This window comes from Pongo abelii, chromosome 6, assembly GCF_028885655.2.
Source record: "Pongo abelii isolate AG06213 chromosome 6, NHGRI_mPonAbe1-v2.0_pri, whole genome shotgun sequence".
Taxonomy (NCBI): Eukaryota; Metazoa; Chordata; class Mammalia; order Primates; family Hominidae; genus Pongo; species Pongo abelii.
Genome location: NC_071991.2, coordinates 37,335,599 through 37,349,187, shown reverse-complemented (window position 1 = coordinate 37,349,187; position 13,589 = coordinate 37,335,599). Strand labels below are relative to the sequence as shown.

Here is a 13,589-nt window from a genome sequence, read left to right as displayed (position 1 = left end):
CTCCTATGTACCTTTTACCAGGTTTTCCTCAATGGTCACATCTTGCAAAATTACAAAACAGTATCCCAGCCAAGATATTGACATTGATACAATTAACGTAAAGAACATTCCATCACCAAGATCCCTTCTGCTGTCCTTTTATAGATGCACCTAAGCCTTCTTCCTTCCTTCCTCACCTTCTTTTCATCCCTGACTCCTGGCAACCACAAACTGCTTCCCATGTCTATAATTTTGTCATTTTTAAGAATGTTATATTGGCCTGGCGTGGTGGCTCATGCCTGTAATCCCAGCATTTTAGGAGGCTGAGGTGGGTGGATGGCTTGAGGTCAGGAGTTTGAGACCAACCTGGCCAACATGGTGAAACCCCGTCTCTACTAAAAATACGAAAATTAGCCAGGTGTGGTGGTGTGCACCTGTAGGCCCAGCTACTTGGGAGGCTGAAGCCTGAGAATCACTTGAACCCGGGAGGTGGAGGTTGCAGTGGGCCGAGATTGTACCACTGCACTCCAGTCTCGGCGACAGAAGACTCCATCTCAAAAAAAAAAAAAAGTTATATAAATAGAATCATTTAGTATGTAACCTTTTGAGTTTGGCTTTTTGCACTCACTCAGCATAATTCTCTGGAGATTCACCCAGGTGGCTATGTGGATCATTAGTCTTTTTGTCTTTGTTGCTTAGTAGCATTCCATAATATGAAGGGGCCACAGTTTGTTTAACCATTCACTCAGTGAAAGCTATTTCCAGTTCAGAGGTGTCACAAATAAAGCTGCTGTGAACATTCATGTGCAGGTTTTTACGTAAACCTAAGTCTTCACTTCTTTGGGATCTATGATCCAGATAATTTCTGGGTGATAAGTTTTCATGTTTCATTTTATAAGAAACTGCCAAACTATTTCCCATAGTTGCTGTACCATTTTACATTCCCACCAGTCATGTATGAGTGATGTGGTCTCTGCATTCTTCCCAGCATTTGGTGTTGTCACTATTTTTTATTTTAGTCTTTCTAAGGTATGTAGTGAGATATCATTATGGTCTTAATTTCCAGTTCCCTAACGGCTAGTGATAGTCACATCTTTTCATGTGTTTGCTATCTGTACATCTTCTTCAGTGAAATGTCTATTCATTTTTTTGGTCCATTTTCTAATTAGATTATTTACATTTTTACTGTTGAATTCTGAGGCTTCTTTATATATTGTAGATACTAGTTCTTTGTTGAACAAGCGGTCTGCAAATATTTCCCTCCAGTCTGTGGATTGTCCTTCCATCCTCTCAACAAAGTCATTTGCAGAACAAAAGGTTTTTTTTTTTTTTTTTTTTTTTGAGACAGTCTCACTCTGTTGCCCAGGCTGGAGTGCAGTGGTGTGATCTTGGCTCACTGCAAGCTCTGCCTCCTGGGTTCACGCCATTCTCCTGCCTCAGCCTCCCAAGTAGCTGGGATTACAGGAGCCTGCCACCACGCCCCGCTAATTTTTTTGTATTTTTAGTAGAGACGGGGTTTCACCGTGTTAGCCACGATGGTCTCAATTTCCTGACCTAGTGATCCGCCCGCCTCAGCCTCCCAAAGTGCTGGGATTACAGGCGTGAGCCACCACACCCAGCCAGAACAAACATTTTTAATTTTCAAAGTTCCAATTTCTGATTTTCTCCTGTTTTTTTCTCCCCCAAATTTGACAGTTTCATGTTTTGCATAAAACATTGTTCATGATCCATTTCGAATTACTTTTGTATATGGTATGAGGTATAGGTCCAAGTTCTTTTTGTTTTCTTTTGCTTTTGAATGTTCAATTGCGTCAGTAACATTGTCAAAAATGCTATTCTTCCTTCAATGAATTGCTTCAGCACCTTTGTCAAGATGAGTTTGGCATATTTGTGTGAGTCCATTCTGGGATCTCTATTCCTGGGATCTATTCTGTTCCAAGGATCTTTGTCTCTTCCCCTCTGTCAGGACCACATGGTGTGGATTGCTGTGGCTGCATAGTATAGTATAACCACCTTCTGTGCAAGGCATCCAGTTCCTCCCCTCTCCACTCTGACCCACCATCCAAGAAACCAGCTGCCTATGAGAGTTATAAATAATGTCACCCGTAGCTTTTGAAAAAAGGTGCTCAACTTCTGCAGGGTGCAGGGTGTTGGTAGGTCCTTCAAAGGTCAGTGCATATTTCTAAACTTTAATAATCACATTTCCTTACTCCTGCCTGGCAACAGGACCAGGATGTTGGTCAAAAAAACACAGTAACTTATGAAAGTAGAGACTGCAAGGAGGCCCTGGCAAGCACAAATCTCTGGAAAATTATTCAACTCAGGACAACTGCAGCAGAAAACTTTCCTAAGGGCTCTACTTTTTCAAGGACAAGGGCTAGTATTTCAGTAATACTTAAATTGATTCTAAACTAGCAAGAGAAGCCAGGAAGAAGGTCACCATGAGAAAAGAGTTCCTCCCTACAGTCCCAGAGATTTGTACAACCTCATTCTATATTTACTTGAATTCTGAAGAGCAGATAGAATAAATCCCCACACTGGTGTAGTGAATGATGACATTGGTACACCCATGTGTGCTAGCTGTAACTTGGACCCTCTGTCTTCCACTCAAGAAAAGTCTACTGGGATACTGGTTGAGTGAACATGGCTTTGTAACAGGGAAACCTTTGAATCTGCTCTAATTTTTCCTCTCCTTGGTCCTACTTAAAACCAATTAATTGTCAAGCCTTTCAACTATATGTTGAGTAATAAATTATTCGAGACATAGCTAAGAGTGCAAAACCAGTGGGAACTGCTGTACTAGATTTTACCACTATTTGGTACTAGTGAGTACCAAATAGACACTCACTCCCAAACCACTGGGGAAATGGATTTGATCTTTACTAAAGGTGTTGTGCTTGGACATGGATGAGGTATGTCTTTGGGGATTCTTACGTGATTTTATCCCTTGAGAATGAGTCACTTACCTGAGGAGGAGGCAACAGGAGCTCCTGACCTCAGAGGCTCTCCTACATTCCTGTGCTCTGTAACTTAGAAAGCCATTGGGAGTATACATTGATAGCTATATAGTATTTTAGGGAAGACCCAGTGGCATTTCTGTTTAAAAGTATTATTTAAAATGGCAAAAAAATCATCTTTTGTTATTACTTGATCTGTTCCACAGTCAAATACTCAGATAATCTACTTGTTTTATAATTTTAATGATAATCAACATGTACTAACATACAAACGTCATTCTTATAAAAGCATTTATAAATTAAGATCTACACAGAGTAAAAAAGAAGAGTTTGCTAATTTTTTTGAGTATTTTGTTTTACTTTTGTCAGATTAGTGAAACTAAATTTTTCAAAAAGGTAGAATTAATGGAAAACTATAATACTTTCTTCAAATATTTATGGGTCCTAATAAAAAGAGAAAATTTGGACACCCAGGGAGAATGCCCTGTAAAAATGAGAACTACACTGCCACAAGCCAAGGAGCTAAGGGAAGCTGGAGAGAGGCCTGGAACAGATCCTTCACCAGGGCCTTCAGTGGGAGCGTGGCCCTGCTGACACCCTGGCCTTGGACTTCTGGCCTCCAGACTACAAGAGAATAAATTTCTGTTTGTGGCACTTTGTCATGGCAGCCCTAGCAAACTAATGCAGTATTTTACATATTCTTTTGGGAAATAATTGTAGTTTGCAAGACTCCAATTGAAATAGAAACCTCAAAAAGAAGCCAGCTGACAGTGTATTTTAGTCCTTGAGAATTCAACTTTCTTGAACCCTGCTAGGAGACAATTTGGCCCAAGTAAATGAATTATGTGTTCACAGTCATACAGAAGCCCTGGTTTATATCCTTAGTGCCTCGAGTGCCATTCTAGCACACATCTAAATAAAAGGGATTAACAATAATATTTCAACTTCATTGGAGCTATGTCTGCCAGGAAGGAATGAATCAGCAGCCATAAAAACATTCCTGCTTGTGAAGTCATCCCAGGAAGCCTTAGTATAATCCATGAAAGCAGAGATAATTCATTTCAGAAGGCTGTCTGCTTCAACATTTCTCTTTAGGTTTTAAGTTATTCCCACATCTAACATATTAAGTATTTGTAAGCCATATCTAGTTCTTTTAAATTTAATTAGCTTTTCTTGTGATATCTATCATGGGAAAATTCCAAGACATACTTAGGAACATAGAAAAGCTTAGAAAAAACAATAAGAACCATTAAAACAAATCATATCTCACAACTATGACCCTATCATTTTGTCATCTCTTTACTTGAGTAATACAATAGCTTCTTTTCTTTTTTTTTGAGACAGAGTTTCACTCTTGTTACCCAAGCTAGAGTGCAATGGTGCCATCTCGGCTCACTGCAACCTCCATCTCCCAGGCTCAAGAGATTCTCCTACCTCAGCCTCCCAAGTAGCTGGGATTACAGGCGCCCACCACCATGCCTGCTAATTTTTTGTATTTTTAGTAGAAACGGGGTTTCACCATGTTGGCCAGGCTGGTCTCAAACTCCTTACCTCAGGTGATCTGCCCACCTTGGCCTTCCAAAAAGTGCTGGGATTACAGACATGAGCCACTGCGCCCAACCCACAATAGCTTCTTTTTAAAAGCGTTTCACTTGGAAATAATTTTAAACTTAACAAGAAAGTTACAAGAGTAATTCAGAAGCACTCAGCTACCCTTTCCAGAGCCACCTATTAGCATTTTCCCATGCTTGCTTTATTAGTTGCCCTTTTCTATCCATATACATCACCCACCACTTCTTTTTGCTCAATAACCGGTTCACTAAATATTTACTGAGTGCTGGGCTCTGTGGAAGCCACAGTGGCGGAGAAAAAGTCATGAGAACTCAGCTAGCAAGGGCAGAACCAGGATGTGAGAGCAGGTGACAATGATCATTTTTAGTTAAGTCCAGGAATATACTGGTACTTAACATACTGAATGAAGTCTGGGAATTATGGGGTGCATTCTTCCTGAGCATACCTCATTTGAACTTGATATTTGCACCCTTACTGACCCCTCTCGGCTTCACATGAAGAAACACATCATAATATAGGTCCAAGTGGATACAAAAGTTGCTCAGGTTTTTGTCCATAATTTTGAGATTTGCATTTTCCAAGTTCCAGGAATATAATGTTTTCTGAGTGGACATAGTTCACTTTCAAGTCAATGTTGTTCATCTTTGGATCCCCAGCCTCTAGAATTGTGCCTGGCACAAAAATACTTGAGGAATGCATGAAACGTGAAAGTGTTAATAGTCTCTATTAAAGCTATAGAGAGCACTTACAGCATGCAGACACAAACTCCTTTAACTCCTTTACCTCTCTCAGCGGTCTCATGGGAGAGGCTCTACTACTGTCCTCCTTTTACGGAGTAGGATGTAAAGACACGAAGAAGTCTCTTTCCCACAGTCACCCAGCCAGTGGTTAAAACTGAATCACACTCCACAGTTGCTCAACCCTCAGACCGCGTGACCTCCATGTTTATCAGCAGGAGTTGGGGCATCTCTAGGGCATCATACTTTCTGCATGTTCAGGCCGAGTTGATATTTCCTTTTTTTTTTTTTTTTTGAGACGGAGTCTCACTCTGTCGCCCAGGCTGGAGTGCAGTGGTGCAATCTCGGCTCACTGCAACCTCTGCCTCCCAGGTTCAAGCGATTCTCCTGCCTCAGCCTCCTGAGTAGCTGGGATTATAGGTGCCCATCACCACACCCGGCTAATTTTTGTATTTTTAGGAGGGACGGGGTTTCACCATGTTGACCAAGCTGGTCTCGAACTCCTTACCTCAAGTGATCCACCTGCCTCGGCCTCCCAAAGTTCTGGAATTACAGGTGTGAGGCACCGTGCCTGGCCAATATTTCATTTTAAAAAGCCCCTTCTAGCCTGTTTCTTCCTCAAGGATTCAAACTTAGTGTTCAGATACATTGCATCATCTGTTAGAAAATACCGAAGTCAATGAAGATTCAGTAAGTTTACAGGACCCAACTATAATTACAAAAACTTCTGGATTTGAGGGAGCTCAGTAAATTTCTTTGACAGTCACCTGTGATGGGGGCTATGTAAATGCATTGGGAAAACCTAAGTATTCTAAATCTTCTCATTATTCTACAAACTGGCAAGTTAAAAGAAGAAGCTGAGAGAAAATTCACCCTCTTCATGTCTTCCTGCTCCTAAGTAACACTGACCGACAGAGTTCAGAGCACAAACCTTGCTGAAAAAAGTGGCTGTGGACTGTGGTACGCCAGTCTTCACAAATTGTGTTGGGGACCCCAAATGTGAAAGGGAATGCAGATTTCCCACAGTTATAAAAAACGTCTCACCTTCCTCCTGGCAGGTAGGTGCTAAGGAATTACACTGAAAAAAAATAAAGGCAAAAATCCTCTAGGAGAGACTCTGTGCCCTGAGGTCAGGCGCTCCCCTCTGGATGTTCCTGCCTTATGCAATGGTATTCAGAAAAGCAAATCAAGAGGAAAATATGTGGAGGAAAAACCCTTCTGACATCTCTAAATTGCATTCACTGACTGGTGGCTCAGCCGGCTCCTGCAAAGTGGTGAGTCATCGCAGTGCAGAAGAGGCCCGAGCAGGGAGCAGGGCAAGAGCTCGGAGGTCCTTCGGCCCAATCAGCAGCAGCCCCTGGCTGGGAGCTCTCTTCGGGGTCCAAGGCTACATAGCTGAGAGGCCACAGAGTGCCAAGAACCGTTAAGGGGGCCGAGCTGGCAAGGGGGAGAAGGTGGGGGCTGGCAACTCACCGCATTTTGTTGCCATGAGTCACTTTAAAAATACAAAGAACAATATGATTTGTAGGTGGTTATTGATAGCTCCAGGCATCCAATCCTTCTAGTTTATAAAGATACAAATCTTAACTATTAATGGTTAAGATGAAGAAACAAATGCCTTGAAGTTAGGAAATTCAAACGAATTGTTTCCTCAGATCCCCTCACACAAAAGAGGGTCTGTTCTGTAAAGTCCAGCTTGCTTGGCCTATTCCAAGACCAATGACGTTCCTGGTTCTTTCCCAGGGAGGCCAGCTAAACTCACGTTGCAGAAACTTGAGTTCTGCAGGCAGAAACCCACCTGGGAACCAGGTGAGAGGGACCTACCCTTGGCAGCATTAACTTTTTGCCAAACATACTTTTGATAAATACCTCATAAAGTGATAGTCCAGAAAGCGTTGTGTTTTCCTGTGGAATGAAACCAAAGTTATGATTGCATTGCTGCTGAAAACGTCCCACTCATACACAAGAAAAGTAAGTCATAAGGGCAAAGACAGCACCTACAAGCCTCCACCATCATTTAAGGGACATTCTTTTCTCAGCCATAGGAAATTAGTATAGATTACTATGTGTTGTAACTGTATAAGGACTCACAATAGTGTGTGTTGTGTATACAAAAGACTGCTCAACCATATTATAAATTTAAAGTTCTTGCTAGCTATATGAGCTATAAAATATATAAACAAATTAAGTGGGTTTATAGGAAAGAGATGAGCCATACGCCTTTAAAATGCTGTGGTGGGACTTTGTTTTCATTTGCTTTTTGAGACAGGTTTTCACTCTGTTTCCCAGGCTGGAGTGCAGTGGCATAATCATGGCTCACTGCAGCCTTGACCTCCCCAGCTCAAGTGATCCTCCCACCTCAGCCTTCCAAGTAGCTGGGACTAGAGGTGTATGCCACCACACATGGCTAATTTTGTATTTTTTGTACAGACAAGATCTCATCATGTTGCCCAGACTGGTCGCGAACTCCTGGGCTTCAAGTGATCCTCCAGCCTCGGGCTCCTAAAGTGCTTGTATTGTAGGCGGGAGCCACTGTGTCCGGCTGGTTGTAGGACTTTTGAATTGACAATCTTTTTGTCCTTAACCTTAGTAGTAAAGGCTCTGATGTTGTATTATTAAATATAATACTGACATTTAACTTGAGCTATATTCCTATTTTTTAAAAAAATATCAATTTCATTTTTATTAAAAATATGTTTTAAAACTTAGGAATGAATGTTGAATTTTATCAAATGCAGCCATGGAAAAAATAAAATGATAGCTTCCTCCTTGTTTGGTGAAGGTTATTAATATATTCTTATTTTATTTCATTTATTTTTATTTATTATTTATTTATTTTTATTTTATTCATATATTTTTATTTTATTTTATTTATCCTATTGCCCAGGCTGGAAATGCAGTGGTGCGATCTCTGCTCACTGCAACCTCCACCTTCCAGGTTCAAGAGAGTCTCGTGCCTCAGCCTCCTGAGTAGTGGGGATTACAGGTGTGCACCAGGCTGGGTTAATTTTTGTTGGCCAGGCTGGTCTCGAACTCCCGGCCTCAAGTGATCCACCTGCCTTGGCCTCCCAAAGTGCTGGGATTACAGGAGTGAGCCACCACACCCAGGCCAGATATATATATAAATTTATAATATACAAATATATATAATAAATATATATAATATATAAATATATAAAAATATATAATATATATAAATAATATAATATATAATAATATAATATATAATAATATATAATATATATATAATATATAATATATAATATATATAATATATATTATAGCATAATATATAACATATTATATTATAATATATATTATATATAATAAATATATATTATATATAAAATATATATAATGTATATATTTTTTAATTTTAATTTTAATTTTTTTTTTGAGATGGAGTCTCGCTCTGTCGCCGAGGCTGGAGTGCAGTGGCGCAATCTTGGCTCACTGCAAGCTCCGCCTCCCAGGTTCAAGCCAGTCTCCTGCCTCAGCCTTCCGAGTAGCTGGGAATACAGGTGCCCACCACCACACCCAGCTAATTTGTTTTGTATTTTTAGTAGAGACGGGTTTTCACCGTGTTAGCCAGGATGGTCTTGATCTCCTGACCTCATGATCTGCCCACCTCAGCCTCCCAAAGTGCTGGGATTTCAGGTGTGAGCCACCGCGCCTGGCCTATTAACAGATTTTTAATATTAAAACATTTATATCCTGATTTAATACTCATATGATCATGGGATATAATTTTCTTAATCTGCTGCTGGATTCTATTTGTTAATGTTTTATTTAGATTTTTGGTATCAAAAATCAATAAGACTGACATGTAGTTTTATTTTTAATTTGGAATATTTTTGTCCAGTTTTTAGATCAATAAATTGCTTGTTTCATAAAAACACATTCAGAAGCTTTTCTTCTGTCTCTGCTGTGGCAGTTTGAAGATCGTTCTGGACTTACATGCTTCTTAATAGTTTGGTGTATTTTCTCTGTGAAACCATCTGGGACTGGTGCTTTTGGAGGGATAGAACTTCAAATACTGTTTCAGATTTCTGTCTCTACTCAAGTCAGTTTGTTGCATAATAAACAATGATAACTGTTCTCTCCTTCCAAAATTTTATAATTTATTTAATTTCCTTAAGGTTATTTTCTGTTTCTCATTTTTATTTTGTATATGAATTGTACTCACTTTGTTCACCATATTTAGATATGTTAGCCAATAATTTGTCAATTTAATTGTTTGTAGAAAGAATCATCTCTTGGATTACTTCATTTTGCTGTTGATTTCATTAAATTATACTTTCATTCTTTCAACTTCTTTCCTTCTGTTTTGCTTAGTGTGTGTGTCTGTGTGTATATTTGTGTGTGTTGTGAATTTTTCCTGTTTGAGTTGAACACATACTTAGTTTACTTTTATTTGTTGTTGTTCCACACTATATACCATGGGTTTTCGTCTGTCAGTGCTTTCTGCTAAGCACTAATTAGCAGTATATATTGTCCTTTGTTTGTTCTAATCCTATCGTTCAAAAATAACAATATATACCTTATGGTTTAAATATAAATACATGCAATTATCTTTCTTCTAAAATTTTTAATTAAATTCTTTCATTTTTATGTTACAAATATAGTAAATACTATCCTATTTTTTCTTCTCTATATAAATCCTCTATTTTATTTTATTTATTTATTTATTTTTGAGGTGGAGTCTCACTCTGTTGCCCAGGCTGGAGTGCAGTGGTGTGATCTCGGCTCACTGCAACCTCTGCGTCCCAGGTTCAAGCAATTCTCTTGCCTCAGCCTCCCGAGTAGCTGGGACTACAGCCGTGTGCCATGACGCCCAGCTAATTTTTTGTATTTTTAGTAGAGACGGAGTTTCACTGTATTAGCTAGGATGGTCTCTATCTCCTGACCTTGTGATCCGCCCACCTAGGCCTCCCAAAGTGCTAGGATTATGGGCATGAGCCACTGCGCCTGGCCCAATTTTATTTTATTTTTTACAAAATTGGTCATTATATTTTCTTTTCTTAAAAATTATTTTTTTTGCTATCATTTGCCCAATTTTCATATGCACATTTAAACAGTTTTTTATAATTAAAACAATAATAATAATTGCTAAATAAGTAATTTTTTTTTTTTGAGATGGAGTCTCGTTCTGTCGCCCAGGCTGGAGGTGCAGTGGCCCAATCTTGGCTCACTGCAAGCTCCGCCTCCCGGGTTCACACCATTCTCCTGCCTCAGCCTCTGGAGTAGCTGGGACTACAGGCGCCCACCACCACACCCGGCTAATTTTTTTGTATTTTTGGTAGAGACGGGGTTTCACTGTGTTAGCCAGGATGGTCTCGATCTCCTGACCTCATGATCCGCCTGCCTTGGCCTCTCAAAGTGCTGGGATTACAGGCGTGAGCCACCACGCTGGGCCATAACTTAAATAATTTTAACTCACTTGGAGGTGACTTGATTTTCAAGGGTAGGAGGTATCTAGCTTTCAGTAGGATTATCTTTTTTAAGTCCAGCGACTTTATTAGAGTGTGTTTTATTTTTTATTTTTATTTTTTCTGTTTTCTGTTTTTTTTTTTGAGATGTGGTCTCACTCTGTCACCTAGGCTGGATCACCGCTCACTGCAGCCTCTACCTCCTGGACCCCAGTAATCCTTCCATCTCAGCCTCCTGAGTAACTGGGACCACAGGTTTTTTTTTTTTTCTTTGGAGAGATGGGGTATCACTATATTGCTCAGGCTGGTCTTGAACTCCTGGGCTCAAGTGATCCTCCTGCCTTGGCCTCTCAGATGCTGGGATTATAGGCATGAGCCACTACACCCACCCATGTTCTAGTTTTAATAGATGTGAATCCGTTTCTTCCCTGGGACACAGTTCCGTTTTAAATATATAGGTCTGTATCTCTTTTCCAGTAAAGTCTTTTAAAATTATATTTTAAAATATTTTTTTCTGTTCAAATTTTCTGGGCTTTTTTAGGGGAGACACTAATTATAGATACCCTTTTCATGTCTTACACACATTTTTCCTGGTCTGATTTCCATGTGTATTACTTTTCCTAAAATCAATTTTAACTTTTTTTCTGTTGCAGAATTTTCCCAAATATGTCATCCATATAGTTTATTCTCTTTTCTGTGAATCCATTTGCTTTATTTTTTTCTTTTCCATTTCTTTCCTCAACTCTGTTAATTCATTGTCTTTTTATTTCATCTTGGAGTTCTTTCATCTTGGCTTCAAACTGTCATTTCAAAGAGACTTTTTTTTTTCATTAACTTACCTTTTGTGTGGAGAACATCTCGGTTACAATTTTTACCTGTTGATGGCAATTGTTTTCAAAGTTATACCCTTCATCTTCACTTTTGGTCATTTTTACATACTGCTTTTTCCTGAAGCAGATTTGCATAGATGCAATAATTATTTGCTTTTATTATTACTACTCCTCTCTACATGTGGAAGTTCATCTTTTCATAAACGGTGTTCTTCCCTGGGTTGTTGTGAATTAGGGCCTGGGAAGGGCTGGGGCAGAGAGCTTATAGCAGGTACTTCGTGTTCTCCTCTGCCTTCAGAGAGCTCCTTCATTGCCACTCAGTCATGTGAACACGACTGCTCTGGGCCAGCAGAGTATCTCTCTGGATCTCAGGGAAGTTACCACTGGAAGCTATTTATCTTTGGGGCGCGGCACTCATCTTTCTTTTTCACTGTGTACCTGGCACATGGTGTGTCTATTGGTGTTGATTTTTCTATAGTTTGCAAGTAGTGTGACTCCAGGTCTGTGAACCACCAATAGTTCCTCCCCTAGGCAGCCACATCAACAAACAGCTTCCTACAAAGACGGCTTCCTGCACGTTTTGTCCTTCAGTCCTATGTCCCAGGAACTCTGTGGCATTAGGTCTCAGGGAGATTCCTTAAACTCTTTTGTGCTCTATAATCTATTCTTCCAAACCAGGGGCCTTTGTTGGCTCCTCCAGATACACTGTCTAACTTGGAGAAGTCTGTGTGCTCTTGGAAATGGTAGCATCCTTTCTCCTTTTGGTCTAAGTTTTACTGTTCTTGGCATCCATTCTTGAGATTACTGGTCATATTCTGGGCCATAGATTTCTGGGGTTTTTTTGTTTCTGGGAAGATCCAGTTTCCATTTCTGTTTCTCAGTCTCCTTGTTGATTTCAGTTGTAAACAGAAATAAGGGGCAGATAGATACTTATGCTACCATTTTAAACTGGAAGTCACATCATGAACTTTAAATTTTTAAGTGGTTCTTTAGTTCTGGCCAGAGCATATCTTATCAGCAGTATGATATCTAGAGAATATTTATGCAAATGGACCTTATAATTTGGAAAAACAACTATTCCAAAACTCCTTTAGAACTTAAATTGCTATAAAGAAAATTGACATAAATAATTTTGCATGGTCTTACCTCAGTAGCTTGGTAACTAGAAATGTCCACTAAGGGACTCTCTTCTGTCCTTGCCTCCCTTGTGCTGTTGGATGTTTTTTCCAGAAGGGGGAGTTGTAGGCTGTCAGACAAACCATTAATCTTCATCAGAAGTTCGTCCAACAGATTTGCAAATTCATCCAAGTAGTAATTCTGAAGGGAAGAAAATTAGATTAGTAAATGCATTCAAGAATCTCATTATCCCTCTTTCCTCATTATGTGAAGCATTTAGGGGTATCATCCGTAGACAGTATTGGGCTATGTTAGGAAACATACTGAATCTGCCTGCAGTTAGAAGACCTGGGTGCTGGGCCTACTCTTACGTCTCTATATCTCAGTTGCTTCATTAATAATGTACATATACAGATATACATGTAAATGTTACAGTTAATAATGCCTACATAAAAAAACTATTGCATGGATTTAAAGGCAGTAATGCATTGTGCTGCTATGGGAAAATGAGGTCACTCTTTCATCCTTTCAATTAATAAATCTTTATTGAGCACTATTAAAAAAATAAGGCAATAATGGATGGGGAAGCACATGACAGAGAATAAAGCCCTATCAAAATGTACAGTACCGTGATTACATATGACTGCCTTCAGAACCTTACTGGATGATGCTTAAATATCACCTGATATGGTTTGGTTGTGTCCCCATTCAAATCTCAACTTGAATTTGTATCTCCCAGAATTCCTGTGTTGTGGGAGGGACCTAGGGGGAGGTAATTGAATCATGGGGGTTGGTCTTTCCCGTGCTATTCTTGTGATCGTGAATAAGATCTCATGAGATCTGATGGCTTATCAGGTGTTTCCGCTTTTGCATCTTGCTCATTTTTCTCTTGCCGCTGCCACGTAAGATGTGCCTTTCACCTCTCGCCATGATTCTGAGGCCTCCCCAGCCATGTGGAACTGTAAGTCC

The 13,589-nt window shown here is 39.7% G+C and overlaps 1 protein-coding gene and 1 long non-coding RNA gene across 3 annotated transcripts in view; one reads left to right on the top strand and one right to left on the bottom strand.

Annotated features, from left to right (window-relative positions):
* Positions 1 to 13,589, bottom strand: part of PKD1L1 (polycystin 1 like 1, transient receptor potential channel interacting) — a 184,156-nt gene that overhangs the window by 5,261 nt on the left and 165,306 nt on the right. Inside the window, exon 55 of the mRNA XM_063725988.1 lies at positions 12,651 to 12,821. Within this exon, the coding sequence (XP_063582058.1) occupies positions 12,651 to 12,821 (171 nt within the window). The remainder of the gene's footprint in view (positions 1 to 12,650; positions 12,822 to 13,589) is intronic.
* LOC134761754 (uncharacterized) overlaps positions 1 to 13,589 on the top strand; it is a 32,967-nt gene that overhangs the window by 16,727 nt on the left and 2,651 nt on the right. The window lies entirely within an intron of this gene.